Source organism: Chamaea fasciata, unplaced genomic scaffold (genome assembly GCF_029207755.1).
Source record: "Chamaea fasciata isolate MVZ Bird 193981 ecotype frontalis unplaced genomic scaffold, bChaFas1.0.hap1 SCAF_13, whole genome shotgun sequence".
Classification (NCBI taxonomy): domain Eukaryota; kingdom Metazoa; phylum Chordata; class Aves; order Passeriformes; family Sylviidae; genus Chamaea; species Chamaea fasciata.
The window spans coordinates 18640314-18666985 of record NW_027094098.1 but is presented as its reverse complement, the minus strand read 5'-3'; the positions used below and the strand labels follow the sequence as shown (position 1 = coordinate 18666985).

General features: G+C 41.3%; 1 protein-coding gene across 1 annotated transcript in view; it reads right to left on the bottom strand.

Moving 5' to 3' along the window:
• Positions 1-26672, bottom strand: part of CNTN6 (contactin 6) — a 124460-nt gene that overhangs the window by 85545 nt on the left and 12243 nt on the right. Inside the window, exon 2 of the mRNA XM_066195180.1 lies at positions 15831-15968. Within this exon, the coding sequence (XP_066051277.1) occupies positions 15831-15885 (55 nt within the window). The 5' untranslated portion in view covers positions 15886-15968. The remainder of the gene's footprint in view (positions 1-15830; positions 15969-26672) is intronic.

Below are 26672 nucleotides of genomic sequence, written 5' to 3'. Positions count from 1 at the left end.
CATGAGAATTATGAGCCTTTTTGAATTAAATATATATAGTGACAAAAGATTTTTGTCAAAATGTGATACTCCCAACATTTTTTAAGAGTTCTATAATAACCAGTATTGCTTCAACACTTTCCAGGAATATATTTGGGTAGCAGTGAATTTAGTACCCATCTAATCTAGATACACACATTCCAATCCCAAAATAATTCAGGATGGATCCCTAAATGCCAAAATACGACGTTTTCTCCTGATGTCACCCCAAGTGCAGCAATCAAACACGAGATTTACAGGATACTGTGCTCCATACAAACCCCCAAATATTCCCTAAAGATTCCAGACCAGGAGTTCAAGTTGCAGAGAAGGAAAATTGCTCCTAATGGATGGGGTTGTGGAGAGCATGCAGTGGAGCTGCACTGATTTAAGCTTTCAGTGAGAGATGAGCACAGATTTATGAACAATTCATTGTGGGGATGTGTGGAACAGTGCTCCAGGAGAGGGGCTATAAATACACAATGTGTCACCTGCATTAATAATGGAATATTTTACTGAAGAAATAAACAAACATGTGAGCAACAGTGCTGAAATTCCTGCCTGGGCCTGACTTCTTTTTGGCTTTATGAAAAAGATTTCCCGAGGACTTTGTGCTATTGTGGGGGATGTAGACAAGCGAAATCAGAGGTGAAAATCACCTTTTCATTAGTGTGGGTGATTTGTTTCATGTCACGAACTTGGGCATGTCCTTCAGATGGAGAACTCTCGTGGAACAGACATCTAATTATGGAGACAAATATCCCTGATGAAGTTGGAGGGCTGTGCCTTTCTGATGGATACCAATAATGACGTGGCCCCTTCTCAAGGAAATTTCATCCGTTTTTTGTGTTACCGGGCAAGATGAATAAATAATAATGAACCTTTTCCAAGCTAGTGCACAGGCATTTTGTTCACTGTAATTTCAGTTCTAAGGGAGGCCCAGACTCAATGACAGATTCTGTTTGCTGCATTGTACTCCTGTAATATTCATTTGGCACTGCTGCCAAACTGACTGAAGGCCTAATTCAATAATTTATACTACAGGAAAAGATAACAGCTATATCATTTAATATCCTGCCACTTAAAAAAAGCCAGCGCTTTGGTTTTTTCCTAACTTTTCTCTGTTTAATATGTAACTGTGTTTTGCTCTTTTAGAGGAGGGGGAGTAATTAAGCTGAGGTGATTTTTGTCATGGGAATTTTGTGTGACGACTCCCAGATTTTATTGATAAATGCCCTGTCAATGCCTTATTAATGTGAGAGATTGAAATATTGACTTGAATGAGCACGTAACAACATGAGAAACTGCAGTTCTGCTTATACAGAAAACAAGGAGAAAAAAATAAAGGAATTTGGGGACATTTCAGACCCATTTGAGGTCTTTGCTCCTACGCAGTGACTTCGGAAAAAGAGGCGGAGACAGAGGAGAAAAATGTAGAATTTCTGCACTCAAAGATCCAGCCACACTGGAATGGGGAGAAATCGTGGGAAAGGCTGGTTTGCAAAAAGTTTGAACTTACTAAAAGCAAACAGTGATTCCTCTTTGTTTCCAGAGGCCACACTTGGTAATTCCCACTTATGCTCGACAGGAAAATTGTTGTAATGTGAAGTTGTAGTTTGGTTCTGCAGCACTGAGAGTCCCAGACCTTGTAGAAATCCAGATACAATCTCCATTCTACAGTGCTATAATGCAGGTGGGTGTTTAAGCTGCTCGTACAAGTTATTTAAATTTGGTTTATTTATTTTGAATGGCTGGAACAAAATGGCTCCTTCCCAGCTGCTTGTTTTTCTCACTAGGGCTTAAGGAAGAGGCATGGATTAAACCAGTCGGGAATTAGCTGTAAGACCCTGACATCAGCAGTGATTTTATATGGAGATAACAAGGTTTATATCCTGGGATAACACTTTAGAAATAATTGAGATCGTGAAGATAATAGAAAAACATGTGGAGACCATTTATTTTTGTAGCCCAAATTACCGCCACGGCAAAAATTCCTCAGGACACAGGAAGATCTGATATAGAAATTTCAGGCTGCCACCTACTTCTTGCTTTCAGATGATTGATAACTCAGGAAGAAAATCTTAGGCTATAAATCATCTCAAGCAATGATCCAGGCAAGATTAAAAAACTCTTTATTTTCTTACATATAATTGAAGAGGAATGCAAGGGATATTTAAAACGTTTTAAACCTAAGGCAGATCCTGATTTAAATTAGATTATTCAGGCAGGATATTATCAAAATATTTATTGCATTGACTGGCTGATTTACATGCATTTGTCCTCACAGTACTGGCATCCATTTGAAGGACCAAAACTAAATCTGGAACTTAAACTTTTAGGAAAACAAATGGTCTTTTTTAACCAAAAATCAGGTTGCAAAACTGACAATTGGCCAGTGAAGATCTATCTGAGAGAGATCAGACCTCATGTAGCTTTGTTGTGGCTGTTTGGATAAGATGAAGTTTCCTGACCAGCAGCACCTGTAGATGTGCCTCATCTTGAGAATATTTATGTTTAATTCTTATTTTCGCACCCTGGCCAAAAAAAAAAAACAAACCAAAAAACCAAAAAAAAACCCACCAAAAAACAAACAAACAAAAAAAAAAAAACAAAAAACAAACAAAAAAAAAAAAACAAAAACAAAAAACAAAACAAAACCCTCAACTATCATGAGTAGCAGAAGGGAAATAGAGATTTAAACACCAAAATGTGGTTGGGATTTCACAGGACATGGTTTCATCCTTTGACTCCTCCTGCATTCCAGAAAACTGCTGAAATCAGGGAGGTGCAATCACTCCCCAGGAAAAGGCAGCATCATCCTCTGCTGTGGAAAATATCAGGCAAGGAAAACATAATTAGCATTGTATATTCTGTTATTGTGTCTAGCACGCTGAAAGCTCCCAGGCACTCTCCAAATAAACAGAATAAACAGAGATGAATGAAACTGAACTCTGCTAAATATCATCAATGAGGATCTGCTTTATTACTGGCAATTAAGAAGGGAAAGTCAAAACACAAGCTCTCATTATCACTCATTGATTAAAACCCAGTTAGAACATTGCAGTCCCCACCAGCCCACTGCTCCGCTCGTTCCGCATTTCAGCACAGAAAACAGCACAATACTTCAGAAATAATTAGGAACACAGAGTTAGTGATCAGCCTTAATGTTCCCCAATAAAATTGCCAAGGCAAATGATTATGGATCAGCCAAAAGACACTATTTGAAGCCGTCATCTTTTGTGGCTGTTTAATATCTTCATGATGATTTTTTTTTTTTTCCTGAGCAAACGCAAATGAAGTTAAAATCCTTCCAGTTATGGCACCCTGGAATTCAGCAGAAGCCACAAGCATAACTTTGCAAATGTTCCTTTTTTTTTTTTTTTTTTTGCGAAATGACTGCCAGCCATCGAGTTGCTCAGGCAATTTTTGTCTCCACTCTCTATTTTAAAGGAGCTAATATCAACATTTCTGATTTAGAGCAAGCTGGGAACGTCTCACTGTCAAAATTACTGTGCTTTTCCATTCGGGGAAAAATGACCTTTATCTGATGTGTTCTCCAAAAAATAGTAAAAAAGAATTGACAGCATAAACAACAAAACAAAAGCCAGCTGAAAGGAGAGGGGAAATGCAGGCTGATGGGGCTGCACTGAAATCCTGCCTTGGAGCAGGGATGGAAAGAGAAGGGATCAGCAGGAAGGGCTGCCAGCCAGGGACATGTGAGGTGGAAATGTTGCTGGCCACGTCAGCAGGCTGAAAATCCAGGGAAAACTGGAAATTATCCCATTTAGACATTGCCTTTCCTCTCCTAATGCTGTTGTTTGGCTGACGCTGTTTTACACCACAACGACACAGACTCTGAGTTTCAGAAGGCTGAAAATGACTCCTTTATTTTTGGGATGTGTCTCCCTTTTATACTATTTCCCACAGACCAATTCGATTGGTGACACACAGAAAAACCTCTTCACTCACGTTGGTCAGACCAGAGGGACAGCAAGAAGAAGTCCCTCCTAGGAAAAGGAATGAAATCATAGGTGCAGTTTACAAAACATTTCTCTTGTTTACAGTAAATTTCCTGGGAAAAGAATTTCAGAAAATGCGGAAACATCTCAGGCACGACACCAGGGCCACATTTGGCACCATTTCAAAGCTGCACTGAAAGAGCAGCAGCCCAAACCTGGGGTTGGAGGTGTCCCGTTTAACCCTTCCCGAGACTCCCAGCCCGGAGAGGAGCTTGGAGAGCACAGAGTGCCAGGCCATGGGAAGAGTTTACACCATTTCTCCTCCTGTGTCTCCTGTGCAAGTTTCCAGAGGGAAACCAGAACCTGAAATGCTCTTCATAAGCAGATATGAAGAATTCCATAACTCTGGCAGCTGTTCTGTGGCCGGTGCCAATTCAGCTGCTCTGTCACCCTCTTACCTCCTCCCTTTTATCTCTGCTTTCATTATTTGTTAAAATCCAGGCATTTTAGGAAACAGGAATGATTTAATATTAAAAAATACTATTTTCATCAACTTTTAGAAGCTGTAATTTCCAATCAAGCCTTTGCCCATTCTACCAACAAAATTATTTCACAAACCTATTTTTTTCCAGCTGGGATTTACACTGATCCCTCTACACTTTGGTTTATACCCTTGTCCATTATTTCACTTCAACTCCCTGGTTTGTAAGAAGCTCTAAAAAATTAATTTATCTCTTTTTCCCCACATGGAAACATTCAGAAAGGACACGAGTTCAAGAGAAAAAGTGAGTCTGGGTTTAGGACTTCTCAGTCCATTGAGTTCTCTGTGATTTTGTAGAATTTTGCTGCTTGGGTTGGAAACAGAAATAAAAATCAGACAATCTGCAGTGAGAACGGCCTGATGGGAGCTTTAGCACCGGGCCAATAATGAAATGCAGGGAAAACATTTCATATCTATTACTTTGGGGTGATTTTTCTCTAATCCAAAAATCACAAAACCGCCGTAATTCTGCGGAAATCTCGCACACTTGGCTGGCATATTTTCCCCAGCTCTAGTAGGAACTGATAACAGGCTGCTGAATTACTGCTTAATAAACCACTAAATGAGTGCCATCCAAGATAACGGGGCATTAAATGACGGCTATTCAGGGGAAAAGTAGAAGTGCAGAGAGAAATGCAAGAGGACTCTCTGCATAGAGGGAAATTGGATTAGTCATCTCATCTCTGCCAGTGGTGGAATTCCAACTGCAGCAGATTGGGGGAAAAGAAAAAAAAACAAAAGGGAAGTGTTTTGATGCCAAAGAAAGGAAGACACTCGATGTAGGGGCTGCTTCTCATCACTTGAGCTGGGACAGAATGTTTAAATTGTGGGGGTAATGTGAGCAGTGAAAGGTAATAAATGCAAAGACAAAATGAAATGAAAAGCAAAGTTGAAATCCAAAAAGTGAAAATAATATACGGATGAGATTATAAATCAAAGTAAATCAAGAGGTGTAGAGGTGGTGGAGAGTTTCAGGATGTGAAGACAAAAGGGCGAGTGTTGAATTCAGGCTGGATCATAGAATTGTTAAGTACAGAATGGTTTGCACTGGAAGGGGCCTCAATTCCATCCAGTCCCACCTCCCTGTCATGGGCAGGGACACCTTCCACTATCCCAGGCTGCTCCAAGCCCTGTCCAACCCGGCCTTGGACACTTCCAGGGATGGGCAGCCAGCACTTCCCTTTTCCCCAGCTTCTGTGGGATTTCAGAGCAGCAGTGCCTGTCCTTCCCTACGGATTAAACCCCGAACACAGCACAGAGGTGGGTGAGGAGCTGCCCTGCTCCTGCCATCCATCACATCACATCCTGCTGCCATCCATCTCCAGCAGAACTTGTCCCACAAGGCTGGGGACACATTTGCTTGACTTGTGGTCGTTGGGAAATTGTATCCTCCTGACTGATGGTCGCCGTGCCCACGGTGCAGCTTCGCCAGCAGAGTTATGACAAACCTGCCCAAGGCCATATTTCTGGGGAATGACATAATCAATGATGGATTCGGCTCTAATTCCAGGAGATTCACACTGCAGAGTTTTAAAGCAAAGAGAGGAGGGTGTTCCATGTTCCCTCTCCTCAGTAATTGCACCCGACTGGATTTACAGCACGTCCTATTTCACTACATTCATTTTCTGCGTGTTGGTGTTTGCGCATCCCTAATATCTCGGAAACTATGCAGGCATCTGGGTAAAATGTCGCTGCAACACAATAAATGTTTGTTTTGTTATTTTAACTTGCAGTGGACATCCACCTTTGGGCTGACAGCAATTCTCTTGGTCCCAGTTTCTCCTATAAATTAGTTGTGTATATGCACAAGCATTTTATGCATATCAAACTGGGACAGAAATCTTGATTCAGGTTTGGTTTCTTTAAAATTTGCACGAATTTCTGTTGATCATGTGGCTCAGATTTTTATCCAAAACTCTTAACCCAAGTTATTTCAAGGTACAAAATGTGAATCAGGCTGGATTCTGCTCATAGGATTTTGGTTTTTTTAAATACAGATTCTAGGTGCTCACCTTTCTTAATCTGTAATTTTAATTTTTTTTTTTAATTAAGAACTTGGGCATTTCTCTGGGAAGGAGAGGTTTAACAATACATAGAAATTTCTTCTCTCTAAATCTCACTGTGCACTCTTAGTTTTATGTGATTATTCTTAGATTCTCTGAAGAAAAGACATTGTTGTTCCCTGCCAGTGAGCACTGCAAGCCAGTGGCATCACTGGCAATAAAACCATGTTAATTTGCAGGCAGGCTGGTGGGACATTAATGAGGTTTACCTTTCTTTAAGGCAAATTTGTGGAGCACATGTGCAGCACCATTTTAATTGCAGCACCACACATAATTTTGTGTATCGCGAACTTATCTCCTGGAGAGGCTGGGGGTTAATTGAGTGAATAAAATAAATGTAGACTAATTAGGAGATGACAAGTTATAGCTGATAAGGTCACTTGTCAGGCAAATATGAATTCAATATCTATTGTATAAATGGTTACATTTTCTCTGGCCTAGAGCAAACTATTTGTGTTGTGCAAACTCACAAAGGTACAAGGAAGACTCAGAGAAAAGTCTTTTATTTCTACCATATGCAGTGTAAATCAGAATAAATCTAAATAGAAACAGCAGTTGGAGGTATCACATTATATTCTGATTTAAGTTGCATTATACCATCTGTGATTTTAGTAGCTTTAGACTAATATGACTGAAATAGGAATCTGATTAATGCTCAATAAGTTACTAGAGATTAACCTCTACGGTTCTGTTGACATTGGGTTGATACCCATTTTTTTATAAGCTGTAGGAAAAGTAATAAATCATCAAAAACTATTTGGCATAAGTGTATGAAGTGAGACAATGTTAGAGGATGAAGAAATTACATTCCATAAATCACTTTGGGGCTGGGGGGAAAGGCCTCCTGAGCACGTGAGCCAAAGTTTGGATAGATTTTACTCCAAAGTGCTCTAAATTTTCCAGGGTGAGCTCAGGGCACTGAGATGGAGACAATCCCAAGGTTTGGGAGGGAGGAGTGGCAGCCTGGGCACCTGCTGGGTACAAACAAAACAAACCGCAGTCTGGCCAAGGGCACCCAGCAATTCCACAGGGGAGGAACCAACCCCAAGGGACAACGCGCTCTGATTTTCTAACAGGTTGCTGTTTTCCCACACAATTCTCCCAAATGATAACGAGCTTTTGTGGAAATCTGGTGGCAAACAACCCACTTGTCCGGAAATAACCTCCCATGGAAGGGACCTTCCATTGGCTTGGGAATGATGCTGGAGTGATGCCTGAATCCCTGCCTGCCTCGGAGCTTTCCTCCTTGGGATGCAGGGATGCTATTGGAAATGTCCCAGGCCGAATTGGGCAGGGCTTGGAGCACCCTGGGATAGTGGAAAACGTCCCTGCCCATGGCAGGGAGTGGCTCTGGATGAGCTTTTAGATCCCTCCCAACCCAAACATTCCGTCACTCTGTGATTCCACGACAAAAGAAAGGTGAAGCTGCTGCTTGTGTGCACAGGTTTGTGGGCAGAACAGCTCCAGCACAAATATCTGCACCTTTTTTTCACCTTTTGTGCACTCCCCTAAAACGGCTGCAGAAAGAATTGCACAGAAATAAACCCTTTTTTTTTTTTTTTTTTTTTTTTTTTTTTTTCTGCTTTTCCTCAAACTGCTGCAATATTCAGGATATGTCAGAGGTTCTGTCACTCCCGCTAATGCCTGACACACACCACGAAGCCCCCTGGCCATTAATGTGAATTTTCACTCGTGGCTCAAGCATGACCTTTGTGTGTCTTCTGTTTGTCTGGCAGCCAAAGTGAGCAAAGTTCCCGGGCAAATAACGAAGTGATGTTGCTTCTTCAGAGGAAATATTACCCCAGCAAACAGTGTGACAGATCTGATCTCACGGATGTCCTGTGCAGAGAGGGCAATTTAAAGCCACAGCGATTTCCTCGCTGATACCTTGAAGAGTTGGGATTTTTCAGCCATCTTTCACTTCTGCCTCAGAGCCCTCCTCCTGCTGTTGTGTTTGGGAGCATTGAGGACAATTATTCTGTTTCTAAGGAGCTCCAGGGCTGCGGTGAAAGGTGCATTTGTCATTACAAATATCTTTGTCCGCGAGAACTTTTCATTGCCACCAAGAGCAGCTCCCACCACGGCAAAGCTCAAAGGAGTTTGATTAAAAGACCTGATTTCTAAGTCGAAATGAATGAGTTACAGGTAATTAGAGCAGGCTGAGAAGCAGGACAATGATGTTTGGAGCTAAACAGTGTCACACACAGCGCCTTAATTAGCAGCAAAAGTGATTTAGCAAAGTAATATTGTAATTCCAATCCAATTGCTACAAATTATTAATAACAATAAGCATGGAATAACAGAGATCCACTAACGATGAGATGCAATATCTGTCACAGGAAAACATAGGGCCCCTTTAATAATGAGATTGTAATTAGAATAGAACAATAAAGCAGATATTAATATTGAACACAGGGCAAAATACCGGCTACGCTACGCAGAAGGGGGAAAAGTGCCATCACAAAAATTCTACAAGGGTCTAAAACTCAAATACATCAGAATAAAGTTGATAAATTTTCCTCCTGCTGCAAAACCAGGTGGGACTTTAGGCAGTGTCTGACCCATAGGACAAGCCTTGGCACCTCAGGGTGGACTTGGCACGCAAGGGGAAGCAGGGAGGAGATGGGGGCGGCAGGTCCCCTCTGTGCCTGAGCTCTGCCTCCACACCCAAAATTTACCCTCCACTTCCCCTGACACCTCCTGCAAGAGGAGCCTTGGAGAGCCTTATCTGCCTTTGGATGTTCATTGTGATAACTGTGCCAGCAACCGCAGCAGTTACTGACAGGAATCCTCACGCGGTGCGCGTGGGGTTGTTCCTCCAGTTCCTGAAACTCTGCAATGCCGCGACAATTAAACGGTGCTTTTCATTTTTAATTTTTCTTGAGAGTTTAATCCTAAATATGAACGGAGTAACCGCATTTTCGGTCCCAGGCAAGCACCACCCATAATAATAATAATAATAATAATACATTTTAAAAATCAGTTTTTTGTGTATGAATTTTTTTTTTTGCTGCCAAGAGGCCAGAGGAGAAAACACCGATTTTTTTGAACCCCTCCCAGCTGGAGTGGGATTGTGGCAGCCAGATTTCCCCAGGAATGTCAAGCAGGTGTGAACGCAGCGAATTCCAAGAAGTTTTCAATGTTAATTCCTGCTCAACAAAAAACCACACACACATAAACAGCAATCAATAGGCGCTAAATGAAAAAGAAGTAGCGAATCAATAAACCCCCCCGACGTTTTATTTTCCAGTTTCTGCAAACAATGGGAGGGATGACCAGCCTGTGATTACGTAAACTTCGCAGATATTGGTGCAGCACTTAAAAGTTTGTGGGCAAGGTCTTCACCCGTGTCAGGCTTTTCATGTCAAAATAAAAGAGAGTTAATTTTTGTGGGGGAGGTTGGGGGGGTTTTTTGTTGGTTTTGGGGTTTTTTTTTAAATTTTTTTTTGGTTTTTTTTTGGGGGGTGGAGGTTTTTTTGTTTGTTTGTATGGTTTTGTTTGGTTTTTTGAGGTTTTCTTTTTGGTTTTGTTTTTTTTGTTTTGTTTTTTTGTTTTGTTGGGTTTTTTGGGGTTTTTTTGGGTTTTTTGGGGGGATTTTTGTGTTTGGTTTTTTTTTTGTTTTTTGGGGGGTTTTTTTTGGGTTGTTTTTTGTTTGTTTGTTTGTTTTTGTTTTGTTTTGTTTTGTTTTTTGTTTTTTTTTTTTTTTTTTGCATTTCCTAGGTCTGATTTCTGGGGGAAAAAAAAATTTCTCATTTCTGCTAGTGGAAAATTGGACTTCAGCTGGGTTTCTCTCTCTATTTCACGTAGGACGTAGATGATCCTTGAGGTCCCTTCCAACCCGAACCCTTCAGCGATTCCATGATTTTATGGCCATCTTTTTCTCCATAATAAAATCTCAGGTTTCAAGTGTCAGATCTTTAATTGAGGCATTGGTTGTGGCGATAAGAAGGGAGTGGATTTGGCTCTTAAACTTCAAAAAAAATCCATGTTGGCAACTCTGAAATGGGGAATCTCAAAATTCAGGTTCTCGGGGCAACTGTTCCAGGGCCTCGACCCTTTTTAGGGAACGATTTATCTCTAAAATCTGACCTAAACCTACTCTTTGTTCAGCAATTACTTAAAACCAGCAATTTTCCCTGAAGATTTTGTGCTTCAATAAACTGTTTCAGTAATAAATTATTGTGCCTTCTTAAGTTTAATTTCTTTATACTTAAATTTGCCATTGTTGACAATAGAAAACGCTCAAAATATTTGAAGTGCTTAATCACCTGCTAATTTCAACTTCTTGGCAGTGATAATAAAGTAAAATTGAATTGTCTTTGAAGCCGTTGCAACAAAAAAAGTGGAAAAAAAAAATTAATGACTTCAAAAGTACCAGGATGTTATTTTACAAAGTTAATGAGCCTTTTGTGCTGGGAGATGAATTGGTTTGATATGAAACAGGAAGAAATCATGTAAAATTTAAATAAAAGGGGGGAAAAATATTGTAAAGCAACTAACTGGAAAGATTGGGAAGCAATAATTATTTAAACCAGCATAAAAATAGACAAGGCCTTTCAGACTGGAGAATTTAGGGACTAGAGCCGTGTAGAAAACATAGAACTCTGGTGAATTCACACCCATGAATTCCAGCATCTCCCCCTCACTCCAGGAACCGTAAATAACATCTCCCTGACAGCGAAATCGATGCTGGCTCCAGTCTCAAAGTGCACCCTCAAAACGGCACCTGAGCCCTCACCTCTTCTCCACCACAGGGCCCTGCACTCAGGAGAATTCCAAAAAAAAAGGGGTTTTCTGGGAGATGGAGCACAATGATGGAGATTCTGCTGTGGACTGAGTCCAGCCTGTGGCAGGGAGTATTAAACAGAATTCCCTGTCTCCAGGTTTGGGGTGGTGTGGACTCCTTGGGAAATACGAGAGTGGCACTGGTGTCAGGGCAAACCCTGAGGTGGGTTTGTGTCTGTCTGCTGCAAAGCTTCAAACCCCCTCACATTCCCTGAATGTAATAAAATAATCCAACAGCAATGTAATAAATGGAACATGGCACCTTCAGGGAATGAGGGTCCCCTTTTTTCCTGCCTTTGTTGCACCAGGAGATGGTTGTTGTTCATTGGTGTTGGGATGAGCTGGGATAAGCTGAACCCCCTGGCACCCCACAGCACGGAAACAAAATCCTCCAGCCTCACTGCTCCCTGTCCTGGGAAGGCCATTGCATGTCCTGCCACAACCTTGCAGGTCAGGAATCCAGCTTTTTCTTTCCCCAAACCATTAAAAACTCCTTGCTGTCTGAGGGACACCTAATTAATACCAGTGTCTGACTCATCAGCAGATCTCCAAATGCCTCTGGTTGTTCGGGGAAGCCTGAACATTTCCAGGCTGGACTAGTTCATCTCCACATTTTGCTGTTAGAAATAGCAAAGATGTCACTTGTCTTAAAATATATGGTCTGCTGTTCCATCCCTAAAGGTGCTGTTATGCCAACAATAAATCTGCGAGACACTGCAGGCAGAGTGTGGGATGTGATGTATTCAATATTCATCCTGCTGTGACCCAGAGGAGGATCAGGACACTTTACATCAGGAAATGTCTCTCTCTAATTTAACTGTTGCAAAATGATGGGCCAAAAATCCAGCCCGGGAGGTTGTGGCTGCATCTTCGATTGATTTGGAGGCAGGAGGCCAAAAAGGGCTGTGTAAAAATGCAGTTGATGCCTCATTTCCAAAAGGCAGGTCAGACTGGAATATTTCTGCCGTCCACAGCCTGATGGAATTCACTGCCCTTCTGCTTTTTCCTTGTCTTTAATCCTGGAAATTCCCTTTGCTTCCAGCGTGGGGCCAAGACCACCAGCAGAACAAAGGACAGTCACAAAGGTCACCTCTCCATGCATGGATTTATTTTATGGGAAGAAGCCACCAGGAATCGGGTCAAAGAGGTGCCATCTCCCTTTAGGAGCAGGAGGGACACAGGAAATTTGGATCAGCTGTCCGGGAGGAAGACAGACACTTGAAATAATCAAAAAGTGATTCCTTATTGAGAGAGGAGAGAATGGAGGGAGCGGAGAGAGAGAGAGAGGTGAGGAAATTTCCTCCAGCCTGATGGAGAACCTGACCTGGCATCCACACCCAAAGAACAGCCTCAGGTGCATCTTAGGACAGAAATATGATATTAAAGACGGAAATAAAATTTTCCCTCATTAAGATATTCTTGGCAAGCTGCCTTGCACAACAACTCCAGGGGAAGCAGCACAATCCAGGAGCAGCCATAGGAGGTAAAAGTAAGAGAGTTCTGGTGTGAAGAGACAATTATTTTCTTTTACTGAACACTTTGGACAGGTCTGTTCATTTCAACTTCCCAAATTCCTGTCTTCATCTTTAATCCAGATAGTGAAGGCTCTTTCTTAACATATTCATATCAAATTATGTTTAAATTTCGACGATGTCAGGAGATGGTTGTTGTACATCCCCACAGCAAGTACACAGAATTTAAAGTAATGATCTCTGAGTTTATCTTCATCACCCTTCTTGCCTCTGGTGCTCTGCTTAGATCAGATTATCTCATTTAAATAGCAATGGGTTATGAAGAAAAAAAAAAATCTAATCTCGCTGTGTCACTGTGCATGCATTACTTTATTTTATTTTGTCCCCTAAGGCACTGCAAGAAAACCCTAAAGACCCTCGTTGACACACATAAAAAAGCTCTGCTGGAAAATAAGAGTTGGAGGGAACATTATTCTTTCCACGATTTTGCCTATAAAGAGAATATAGAGGGCAGTTGGATTTTTGAGTAATTGAATTGCCGTTTGTGTGTGTGTGTGTGTGGGTAATAATACCCAGCTCTTCTGCACAGCACATTTAATCCTGAGATTGTAAATTAATTTATGGGTCAAAATCATTTTCATTCTCCATGTCGGGTAGAAGTGAGGTAGAAACAAGGAGGAAATGAGTGACCAGTGCCATCCAACACCCTGAATTTCCTCTCCATCCTCCAGCCCACAAAACAGCTCTGCTCAGCATCGGGACTGGTTCCTCCTCCTCCCACTCATTCCCATCATTCCTGAATTGATGTGAACCTTCCACGTGATAAATCAGAGAAGTTTTGCCATAAGTGCAGTTTGACTGTTACCATCAGGCACATTTCAGAATGTCATGGGGCGAAAATCAGCGGAGCTCTGCTGAAATCAATGGAGTTAATTTATACCCAGGCATAAATTAACTGATCCCAGTGAAGTCAGTGGGAGCTTTTGCTGTTCCTTTAATTAAGGAACAGGACAAAAGTGCCGTTGTGAGCTACTCCTGGTGCCTGGGAATATGGAACATTTACATTTTCAGCTATTTTTTTAAGTCTTGAAAAGCCGAACATGTTCATCTAGGAGTGAGCTCCCAGTATCTTTTAACTCAGGTTTAAAGCCCGGGAGTGGGCTTGTTAAAGATGATCCTCTGGCAAGAATGATGAAGATACCACAAAAAGTTTCAAAAATGAAAGCCTGGGGAAAAAGGAAAAAAATAAAAAGGGAAAGAAAAGTTTCTTTTTGGAGATACAGATCATGGGTGTAAGAATATCTTGTCCCTCACTCAGCTGCCCTGCTCCTCCAGTGATTCAGATTCCAGGCCCACCATCAATTTCCCAACAAATCAAGGAACTACAGGGAATCCTGTGCTCTGAAAGACGGGTACAAGCGGTTTACTCAGAGTAGTAAGGAAGGGAATGATCTGTGAGATGCACCCAAGAGGGATGAGTGGGGCAGTGGGGAATTAAGGTGAAGATTTGGGTCCTAAACACGTGGTTGTTGAGATTAGCTCAGCAAAACTGGGCTTAAATGAGCGACTGCTCACTTGAAATATTTCATATATCACAGTATTTTATATATTCCAAGATTTTTTAGTCCTTAACACGCTGATTGTTTGTTACTAAAATAGCAACCTTGTATTGATTTAACAGAAAGTCTGATCCTGAGGTTTACTTTTTTTTTTTTTTTTAAATCTTGAGGTTTACATTTCACGTTTAGATAAAACAGCATCGAGTTCCATTTAAATTGTATTTTTAAATGCTACTGAAGTCTGCCCTCTGCTCTGTTTCTTCACTTCAAACAGCTGCTGACTCATGCACTACATAATTAATTTAAGTATCATTTGAGGTTACTTTAATACAATTTCCTTGTAAGTACATGAGTAATATCCTGGCTATTTAGAGTTCAATACATTAATTGGAGACAAAAGTCAGTTGTCATGGTTTCTATCACGGCCAATTGTGAAGGGTCAGTCCATCCCCAAATTCATTATAACCTCAAAGAGTTCAGTTCCCATTCAGAGCCTGTTTGGAGACGAGGCTGTAATGAGCCACACGAGTTAATCCCATTTTTATGGCTTTATGAAGCAGGATTGTCAAGTTATATGCTTTTAATTAGAAGAAAGGTTCAGGGAAGGAATGAACTCGGAATACCAAACCCTCACTGTGAGCAATGCCCAGCCAGGCAGAAAAGAACATTTTACCTCACAATATGTTACAAACTGTTGATATTTTAATTAAGCACGAGGGATATTCAAGAAGGAGAAGCGGGGGGACGAATTCCTGCCTCCTCCAACCACACCTTGTCCTCTGATCCCAACCTGAGGAGTGTCAGGATGCCCAGGGTGGGAGGATGAGGGTCCATCATCACTCCAGCAGGAGGCAAAGCAGGAATGTTTGCATTTGCTTTGGGCTTTAAGCAAGATTTTCTTTCCTTTTTTGTGTATTTATATTGATAGTCCTTATGGTTCTCACCCATTTTTTGGACTTCATCAATAAATACTTTAATTTGCCTTTCAGTTCACTGTGATTTAAAGACACTTCAACTCGTGTGGAAGCACTTGAAGGGTGTGATGTGAAATGTGGAATCAAAGCCATTAATTCAGTGCTTCCAGACTGGTCTGGTTTTCAATCCAGCTTCATTTGCTGATGTTGTGGCCAAGAAATGTTTTCATGATGTTGTCACCCAAGTAACAATTGTTTTTCTTTCTCACTGTTACAGCTTGGACTGTTTTTTAAAGCTATTACCTGGATTCCAGCTTTCTTATGATCCTGAAAAGTGTTTTCCTGGTTCAAAGGCAGCACCTGGAGTTGTTTAAAATTAAAGCCTAATGAAAAGCTCCTTAGTCACTTGTTCATACAAAAAAAGGGCTGTTAATTTTGGTAATTGCTTCTCCTTTCTCCAAGAATTATGACACTGATAGAGATTTATCAATCACAAACACTAATAGTGGAACATTTTACCTGTGCTGCAGCTCATGAATGGCAGCAGACTTATTAGTTTCCATAGCAACACCATCTCCACTTTCCAAGGTCAAAAATTCCTCCCATCCAATCAGTGGAAGAAAGCAAAGTGTGTCTTCCTGTGACTACCTGGATATTCTGCAAAAACAGGAAGAGATATTGGGCAATTAAAGCACAGACTCCAAATAAATACCCCAGATTTCCCCAGGTAAAATCACGTTCTACTGCATCATTTGGAGACCCAGACACTACAAAGCCCACAGGATGGGATCATCCTGGAGTTAAAATAATTCCAAAAGGACACAAAGTTGGAATGGAAATCACAGGGAATGTTGGGATTCCTCCCATCCACCACCATGTGGCACAGAGTTCTCTTGGAGGGGAGTTTCTCCAAGTAGGAGAGAAAAATCTGCCTGTGGTCCCTGTGCCACACAGTGCTGGGATGGGAGAAAAGGTGTGTGGGAAAATGGCCTTTTCCCAACTCCTAAATCTTCATCAAACTAAGATATTTCTTGTTCAGTCATAGGGAGCCCTTCTCCATGGAGCCAGGCTGGGAGAGCTGGGAATGTTCACCTGGAGAGAAGAAACTCCAGGGAGTGCTCAGAGCCCCTGGCAGGGCCTGAAGGGGCTCCAGGAGAGCTGGAGAGGGACTGGGGACAAGGGATGGAGGGACAGGACACAGGGAATGGCTTCCACTGTCCCAGGGCAGGGGTGGATGGGATTTTGGGGTGGAATTGTTTCCTGTGAGGGTGAGGAGGGTTTGAGATGGAATTCCCAGAGCAGCTGTGGCTGCCCCTGGATCCCTGGCAGTGCCCAAGGCCAGGTTGGCTGGGGCTTGGAGCAGCCTGGGACAGTGGGAGCTGTCCTTGCCCATGGCAGGGGTGGCTCTGGATCTTTAAGGCCCCTCCCAACCCAAACCAGTCTGGGATTCTGTGATCCCACAGTGGGCTGGTTCTGATCCAGGATCCTTTGGTGAATGTGTTGCAACCTGAGCAGATCCTGATGCAAAACGACTGGTCTCCCACGGGAGGAGAAGGGACCACAATGTCACACACACCCCATGTAAAAAGGAAAAAAAAAAAAAAACACTTTTGTCTGTGAAGTTTTATCCTTCAGAAACGAACCGTCAGCCCGTAAGGATTTACATAACAATTTCCTCTAATTTCCTTTGACATTTCAGTCAACAGACGATGAATTAAGCCAGGAAAAAGTATCTGTTTGGCCTCTACCTCCCAAGGGCAATCGAGAGATTTGCTGGTGGGGATCAGTTCACAAAGCAGCTGAAACCAGAAATCACTTAATAAAATGAGTTTACAAAATTGTAAAATCATTCCAAACCTTTTAAGCGCTGAAATTTTTCCACTGAGAAATTACAATTATGAGCCACACTTATGGATCCATATTCCCTTCTCACTTGTCTCATTTTTCACAGCAGTGTGAAAAGATCTCATCCAGGGTTGCCCTGGAACTTATTGCTGATAGGAGTGAGAGAGATGTTTTTTAGGAAATTAGGAAATCTAAATCTTCTGGAAGGCATCCCGTTTCTCTAAGGGACTGAATTTTGTTCATATTTTCTATAAACTTCACCTAAAAATTGCAGGTGGTCCCTCAAAAACCCGAGGAATGATCAAAACTTGACAAGCTCCTAAGTTTTTGGGGAAAAAAAAAAAAAAAAAAAAAAAAAAAAAAAAAAAGGATGGAAAAACCCCAGAGTTTCTTTTAGCCTTTCATGATGTCCTACTTCGCACACAGCTGTGATCTACTGAAGAACATTTGCAAAATTTATAAGTGTTTGAAAGGAAAAGGATTAAAAAGTACTAAATTATAATTCTGTCGAAGCAGAAACAGAGGAGGACGAGCTGGGTTGTACCTTTTTATACCAACCCTGCCCCCAGCAGCAGTAACTGCGCCTAAATACCCTCAATCAATATTTCCTTCATTTTTTTAATACTTTCGGGTGCTCTTTTAGAGCACTTTCCTCCGGTTCAGGTTCCACTCCAACCCCTCCTTTAAGCCACCTGTCGATACTGAAGGCAGGCATTGATTATTTCTGCTCCAGTGGAAAACCTGGTGCTTTTCCTGATTGAATCACATCATATTTATTTCACACCCTTTCTCCTGCTTGTCAATATTTGTCTCGAAGCTCGTGTACATATCTGTGATATCTGAGACAAAAAAAAAAAAAAAACAAAACAACACTTTAGATTTGTTTTCCCTTGTCCTTCCTGAACAGAATGCATCCCTTCAGAACAAAAAATGTAAGCTAGGATTTTAATTAATTACTTAGATGTCATCTAATTCCTCCTGTATTAATTTTGTGACTTTATCTGTCCCAGTTTTAGCTTTTTTTCTTTTCCCTAGAGGAGGGAAAATATTCCCCAGGCACCCAGGACCTGTGTGTGCAGCAGCACCACAGGGTGAGGAGGCTCAAATTGCCCATTTGCTGACAAATCGTCCCGGTGGATGCCAAATTGGCTGTTAGCAGATAACAACCAGCGTTTGTCTGCAATCTATCCCCTTTTGCTGAAGTTATCGCCGCGAGTTTTGCGCATTCCCAGGCGCTTTCCTTGGCATTTCTCTTTGGATTCGCTTCCGGTGCTGGGTATTTTTCCGTGGTTGTTTTCTTGGACAGGGAGCACTCCCCAGTGCTCGTCCCAGCCAACTCCTTTTCCTCAAGATCTCTCAAATATATCCAGAGTCTGGTCCTTGCCCATTGGGCGTGGGAGTTATTTAGTGCAGAAATCCCTTCTAAAGGTGCAAGGGTTGCCAAAGGAAATGAGGAATGGACTTAGACCATTCATCCAGAGTTACTCACATGCTTCCTGATATTCCAAATAAAAAATATTCCAAACAAACAAACAAAAAAAAACTAATAAAAGCCAAATAACTGGTCAGACTCTGCCTTTTCTAAGAGGACCCATCTTTTTTTTTTTTTTTTTTTTTTTTTTTTCCAAGGAAATATCCTTTTGAAACCCTCCCGGGCTTTCTATTCTCCTCTTGTTTTGTTCTGGACAAGTCTTTTGGAACCCTGAAACAAGAACCTGCAGCTGCCAATATCTAGAATATGCAACCCAAACTCCTTGTATTCATACAAGGTATTGATCAGTCCTCAGAATTGTAATTCTTCCGCTCCCAGGACTGCAAATTATGGGGCATTACTGTAAATACACAAACACACATACACACATATTTCCTTTAAGTTACCCAACTGTTTCACTCCCTTCCCTTTGACAAACACAAGGACCGAACTGGCGAGCAGACACTTAATAATTTTTACAACATCTTTCCAACAGCAGCTTCCATGGGATTATTTACTGTCAAACTAAATCAAGAATAAATGAAAAAACTGAAATATTTATAGCATAAGAAAAATCTGGTTCAGACCAGAAATCCCAGACTGGCGTTAAATCAAGAAATGTAACAAGATAAATTCTGCCATCATACCCTTTGTTTTCTGGATGTGCTGCTATCACTTATTCTAATTGTTATGCCACAGTTTGAGCAGAGAGATGGATGGAAAACAAAATATGTTAAATATGATCATGGGGAAAACATTACGTTTCCCCCTAAAAATCCTGATTGCATGCCCATTTGTCAGTGGGGTGTAATTTATACAAATATGTTTGTTACAGAAGTAGGCAACATCATTTTTTTGTTGTTTTCCCATTAGAGAAAACAAGTCCATAGGAGAAAACTCAGTCCTCAGATACTTTATATTCATCATTTTCACTTCTTATCTGTGGGGGAAGAGACATATCTGCTCCTGAGACACCCAAATGTGTGGAACACACGGGGATGTGAATAAATGGAAAAAGGTGGGGAAAATACCCAGGTCAGCAATGGCTCTGTGTGGATGAGCTGTGCAGCACCTGCTTCTCCTTGCAGGAGTAATATCATTACACAAAACTATTGCTGTCAATCAAGCATTCCCTCCTGGACATCTGGGATGTTGAAAAACTCAGTTTAAAAGTGGGATTTGGGTGTTGACTTGGCACTTGGCACACGGAAGGAAAGGCTGTTCTGGTGTGTGGCTGGAGGTTGGAGTTGAACACCTGCTCTCCTTGGAATTTAGAAGGGAATAGGCCGTGGATTCATTTATTAATTAAAATAATCTGACATATATTTAACACATTAACCTAAGTGCCAATGTCTTGTTCTTTACTGAGCCCAACCTGGTGCCCAGGCTTTGGTTTTCAAGACCCTTAATTTCTACAACCACTTATTTTTTGAGTAACAAAACATTTCCCAGACCAAATCTGTGACAAAAGACAAAAGGCTCTTCTGGTGTCATCTGAATTTTCATAAGAATAGGCCCCATTTCCCACTTCTGCCACAATTTTCTGTTCAGTTTTCTGGAAGCAAAAGTTGGTTCAGGTGGTGATGTGACACTCAACTGGGGTAAAACCTGTCAGGCCCTGGGAATGATGAGATTTTGCTCTCAGCTAAATTCCAGCAAACTGACATTTTTACCCATGGCAAAATGCAGCTGTGTTTGCGTAAAGAGCAGCTTTTTTGACCTGGTGGAAGACAAAATGTTTAACAAAGAGGGATTTGGGGCCAAATTCCCCAGTGGTGCTGCTGGAGGAGCTTCATTCCAGGACTGGTTTATTGGTGTGACCACCTGTAGAATGAGATCCGGATGGGAGAGGAAAGGAATGGAAATGCAGGGAGAAAGTCTCTAACCCAGGGAGTGCATGGACAACGTTTTTTATTCTGCAGCCTCAGCTTTCCCTCCCACCAGCTTCCACACGTCTATATTATCTTTTGAATTTGGCCTTCCACGCTTTTGTATTCCTCATGTGCCAGGGAAGAAGCTGAGCCTGTCCCAGCCGGGCTTGCATTCCTGGCACACCATCACTCCTGATCTCTCTATTGTCTCCTGAGCACCTGATTCCGAGGCATCGGATGTGAATTTTCTCATGAATGCCAATGATATACAGCTACATTTTTCTTTTCAAACTTTTTTTTTTCATCCCTGAGGCGCTTTCTGCACTCAAACTATTTTCCAGATATCCATAACAGAGTGAATAGCAAACACTTGCAGCTACCAGAGCTGGAGCAGAAGCCACCAGTTCTCCAGGCTCCAGGAAGATTTACGTATGCTGTTGGAGTGCTTACTGCTTATTTAGAATTATTGAACCGTATTTTGAGGGAGAAAAGCACCCCGTGCTATTTAACAAAGGTTTCCGATACTGATCGCTCCCATTTTTCCTCCTTCACAAAAGGACTTGGATTTTCATTTGGTTTTCACTCCTGACTGCTATTGCTTACTTTTCCTATGGAAACTGAAAACGTTGTGGCTCGTCTGCAATTCAAATTCAGTGCATAAAGCCTTCGGGGAGGGTTTAAATCTTCTGTTTTGAAAACATTTTCCTAGATCCGAGCAAACAGCTCCCTGTGTTTCAGGTGACATTGAGATCCCACGTGGTGGGACATACAGAGGCTTTTGTTGTCTTGGGCTCCCCAAATTAAGGCGTTTGAGGAGAAATGGGATGGGCTTTGCTCCTGATGAGGCCTCACTCACCATCCCAGATGGATTCACCAGCTTGAAATGTCCCTGGCAAGGGAAATCTTTGGATATCCATCCCTGGAGGTGTCCAAGGCCAGGTTGGACATTGGGGCTTGGAGCAGCCTGGGACAGTGGGAGGTGTCCCTGCCATGGCAGGGGTGGCACTGGATGGGCTTTAAAATCCTTCTCAACCCAAACCATTCCATGATTCTAAGCATCCTTGTAAGGATTCACACGTTCTTTAACACAAGCCACAGCAGGATTTAAATATCTTTTAAATTATTTTGATTTTTTTCCCCCCGTGTTTTTATTTTCACAGCGGCAATCGGGGAGCTTAAAGCAGGATGCAGGAAAAGAGAAACCTTGCTCTGCCATCAGTGCACTGCAGAAGGTGTCCATGTGCTCCAGGATCCCACTGGAATGGCTGGAAAGGTCTCAGGGTGATCCGCTCTTTCATTCATTCATTCATTCATTCATTCATTCATTCATTCATTCATTCATTCATTCATTTTTTCATGAGTATCTGAACTGGCCCAGTGCAGTAGGCAAACACTCTGTGGCCATTCCCAGCTGTAAATATCCCTGTCCCTACAGGCAAGAGTCAATGAGAGAATTTGCTGTATTTTACCCAAATAGAAAGACTGAAAGATAGAAACCCCAGTGGGTTGTGCTGTTGACAAATCAGCATTCAAATGTCTTTCACCAGCAAAGTGCTGAAGTGACAATAAATATAACAGATTATAACGCAATCCCAGTCCTTGTGCTGGACCCAGGTGCAGCTATCTCATACAACCACATTTGGAGCTGGATTTTGACACATTTTTTTCAAATTTACACGCTGTGCAATGCCAGTAATCAGCCTGAAAGGGCTGATTGCTCATTCCTCGGCTAAAACACTGCTGCTCTCATTTTAATCCCTAAGTATGTGGGAATAGACCTCCAACACCTGTGTGAAATCTGTCCTGGAAGTGTTGGTGGGATGAAAACACCAGTTCAGCCCTCAGAGATTTGTGGGGATTACAGAAGAGAATGTTTTCCATGTGAATTGGAATTTAGAAGTTTTCATCATAAAGATGATTTCCAACAAGAAGATTTAATACAGACTGCAGCAATTTTTGAGCAAACATCGAGATGGGAAAAGTCTGATAGAAAGGCTTCCAAGGCCTGGCTGAAGTGGAAGGGTGGATCAATTTTCAATTCAATACATTATGAAATACAGTTTTTGAAAGTGTTAAATCTACCAAATCTGACAATATCACTTTTAAACCAATTGTCACATTTCTTTTAACGTGTTCACAAACACTAAAGCTGCAGACCTTGATGGCACCCAAACACTGGGAATGAAGAGCACACATTGTTCTTCCCAGGTGAAAAGTTTAATATCTACTTCATATCTATGAGCAAAAGCTCAGGAAAACCTCCTTCCAAGCATTATCAGTGTAATAGTGATAAAAAAAAAAAAAATGATTCTCTTTCAACTGAAGTCAGCAGCAAAATTCCCATTTCTTCAGTAAAAAGAGGATCAAAATTAGAATATCATCAAAAGACAGTGAGCAGGTTTCTTCAAAGATACGGAGGTTAATAAAGGAACTGTTGATAAACTTTTACAATGATATCTTGAAGACTCCATCTCTTTCAAGATCTCGTGCAGCAGTTGTTTCTCTGTGAGCCTGATATCCCAGCAATGCTTTCATTTGTGCCACCCTGAAGTCTCTTATTGCGTGTTCGCGGTTTAATCTCCTGCTTCTTCACATCCAATATCCCAGATCTTTTTATTAAAATCCATATTAAAGGCATTGTGATATCTTTATGGGGCTCTCCTTTCAAATAAAACAGTATCTTTAGTATTTATTATTTTTGCTGCTGCACTTCTTACACATGTGGCCTTCCAGCTGATGGCCTTCACAACACCTTAAAAAAAATAAAATAAAGGCACAACCTTGAAAACAACAACAAAAAAGGCAATTTCTTTGCCCACCGAACACAGAGAACTCACCAACCCACCAAAGGGAATGTGGAGTTGAGTAAAACTGGAGTTTTGGAGTTGGATGATGCTCTTTTGAACCAGGAGGTTCAAGACTTGGACAAACACCTGCAGAAGGGGACCAGGGCATCCACCTGCCACTCCTGCCTCAGAAAATTCTGGATCAGGGGTTAAGATTTGCAAAAAAAAAAAAAAAACCAAAAAAAAAAATAGAAATGAAACTGAAGATAATTTTAGACAAGAACCTGGAAATCTGCCAGGTTATTAACAACTGGCTTTCAGCCTGTCAGGAAGTATTAATAGTACCATGAAAGGAAATTATGAACTGTAGATTTCCCCCGAGAGCTGTCAGGAAATATTTGGATTTTTCTAATAGCCCTTTTACTGCAGTGCAGCAATAAATAGAGCATCCAGGACGAGTTCTGGGCTGACCTGGGTGGCCGCGGATTTAAACCACGACCAGGTGAAATCCTAACCAATATAAATAGGAACAAGCAAGGCTACACTTCCAGGGTGACTTTAAGATTAGCTGAACCATCCATGACCATCATTTTTTTTTTTTTTGCCCGAGATGAAGCCTGTAATCATTTTATTTGCGTTTGTGCATGCAGGGGTGTCAGGAGGGGAAGTCAATTTCAAGGCTTATTGTTTAACAAGTGAATGATTCGGTGTGAAATGAGGATCATTCCCTTCCTCCTTGGTGATGCCGTTGCTGCTTATTGCTATCATTTAGAACCTATTGGATAATGAGGGAAAGGGAGGAAATAATCAGTTGGTTTGTGGATGAAATTGGACTTAATTCAGCATAATCTATGTGTTTTAGGATAGGGGGTACAGCCAAGTGGAATAATCAGCGCAGCAAACAGATCACTTTAATGTCTAGACAGGTTTCAAGATGATCTGGAGATGGGAAGAGGAATACAAATGATTTACCTCTTCTGCTGGAGCTCAGGAGCTGGATGCTGGAGGAATGCAGAAGGAGAGGAAGAGGAGGAAGTTCTTTTAACAGCAGCCAAGGAGAAAAGCTGGAGTTCCTAAAGGATCCCTCATGGAAAATCCCGAAGGGTTTGGGTGATCCAAGAGGGAGGAGCAGAGGGATCCCCCCAGGTAAAGGGGTTAAAAACACTGAGGGTGCTGCTCCACACCAGCCAAGCCAGGGAGGAGGAAGGACAAGGGCTGGAAATTGGGAAATCTTCCCTGTCCAGAGTGAACTGCTGAGTAAAATTGAGAGTCCGCCGCTCTCAATTAAAATTATTGACTTATTAGGGTTTAACAAATATAAATAGCCATGTCTCTCTTTACCAATTTTAACATTAACCACTGTTTGGATTTTGAGAAGATGGCTGTGCTTCAAGTCAGGGAATAACTTACAGATTTATTTTTTTTTGTATTTAAATTGGCATTCTGAGAAGAAAACTTGATTATGAGCTGCATATTTGAGTATATTGGAGAAGAACGTGTCAATGTGAGCTAAATAGAAGTACAGCTTCAGAGATTCATTTTATTACAGAGAATGTTTTGGTGCGTTTAAAACAAGATTTATCTATTTTTCCCCTTTTACGTGTTAAATATGTTTTTATTTTTGCGACAGGTTCCGTATGAACATCAAAATTCCCTCAAAGTCACTTCAAAGTCAGCTCACACGACATAGATCAATTGTATCAAGTTGCTTGAAAATCATGATGTAATCCCAGGCCTAAAATGAATTGATTTGTGATTATTTGTTGTTCATTAATTAATTTCTTCTGCAGTTCATGCTCTCTCCTAGAACTCATGTATGAGCTGTTTTTACCAGTGGGTAAAAGAAGGAGATAGAGAGAAACATTAATCCGTTTTATGACTTTAATTACTATTAGAGTCCTGCTTTGCACCCGGCAGATGATTTGTTAGAAATTGATTTTATTCCTGGATAATTGCCCTGCACTCCAAACAAGTCACACATTCAGGGATTGATGCATTTGCATCTGCTGGATAAGCAGCAGACAATTCTTACAAACTCAGAACAGGTTAGGAAAGCAAAATGTTAGCTGGAATAGTAATCAGGATTTAGGGATGTTTTCCCTTCTTGGGTACACTGAAGAACTTGAACTTGCTATTCTGGAGTTTTTACCAGGTAAACAGGGTTGGCTACTCCAGGGTGAGAGCAGGAAAACTTTGACCTTCATGGAAAAATGCAAATTTGCACCAGCTGGGAGCCAGGACCAAATATATTTAGAAGAAGAACTCTTTAAATTTATCTGCTTTATGATAAAAAGCATAATTTTACTTAGAGTCCTAATACACAGAGAAGTATATTTAGGGTGCACTTATTTATGTATGCAGTTATTTAAAATAAATCAATTCTAAAATTCAAAAACGTGAAGGACCGTGAAAGGCCAGGGCTGGATATAAATATTTAGCAAGAGATTTTTTTTTTCCTGGAAGTGCATTTTTTTTTTCCCAGAGGCAGAACTTCCTTTTCATTTCTGCTTTGTTTCCTCATCCATTAATCTGGACATTGAAACCTAACAGGACTTTCACCTGTTGCCTTTCAACATCAGCTCTCCAAGGAGCCTCTTTTATCCCCTTTCCGTTCAGTGCTTTCATTTCCACTCCCTTTATGCACCAAAATGTGTTGTTGGAATGGCAGAGAATAATTGAGAGGAGACAATGGCAAGTGATCTGTTATAATACAGGGAAGAAAAAGTCAATTAAACGCTGCTGGCTCACCCAAGGCCGTTCTGAGGAGCATTTACTTGGCAAAGTCCTGATTTTGCTGACTAAGTGCCCAAATTACAACGGGGTCTAGAGGAATTATTCCCATCACCACCACGGTCCTGAGCACCCAGGAAAACTCACAATTAACCAGAGAAATGCCCAGAGTGAAAAATCCTGAGGGTTTGAATGTTGTTAGTGTGGCAATTAAAGGGAGATGGTGAAAATTGACCTTCATGTTTATCTTATTCTCCTTTCCCTTTTCATCCCCTTGCTCTGTATTTTCCATCCCATGTTTATATCCTGTTTCTGTGGACTTCCCAAGCAGTTCCTGCATCCCTAATCCATCCCTGGCTGCGTTTTTGTGGTGGCACAAGAAGTGAAATTTCTCAGGTTTCATTCCTGCATCAAAGTGTTGGTTGTCAACTCTTACAGTTGTGGGTTCAGCAGAATTTCAGAATATCAAAATCTGTCTTTCCATAGCAAAGGGGATCTTTACTCATCCTCTTATCATTCCTTTTTCCCTTTTCAAAAGCAACTTTTGCCTTTTGGAGTCTCTATTAAAGCACATGATTTCACCAAACCTCTTACAAAGGTTGTCCTTTGTTTTAAGCCAAAACCACTATATTTAGAACATGAAAAAAAAAAAAAATTG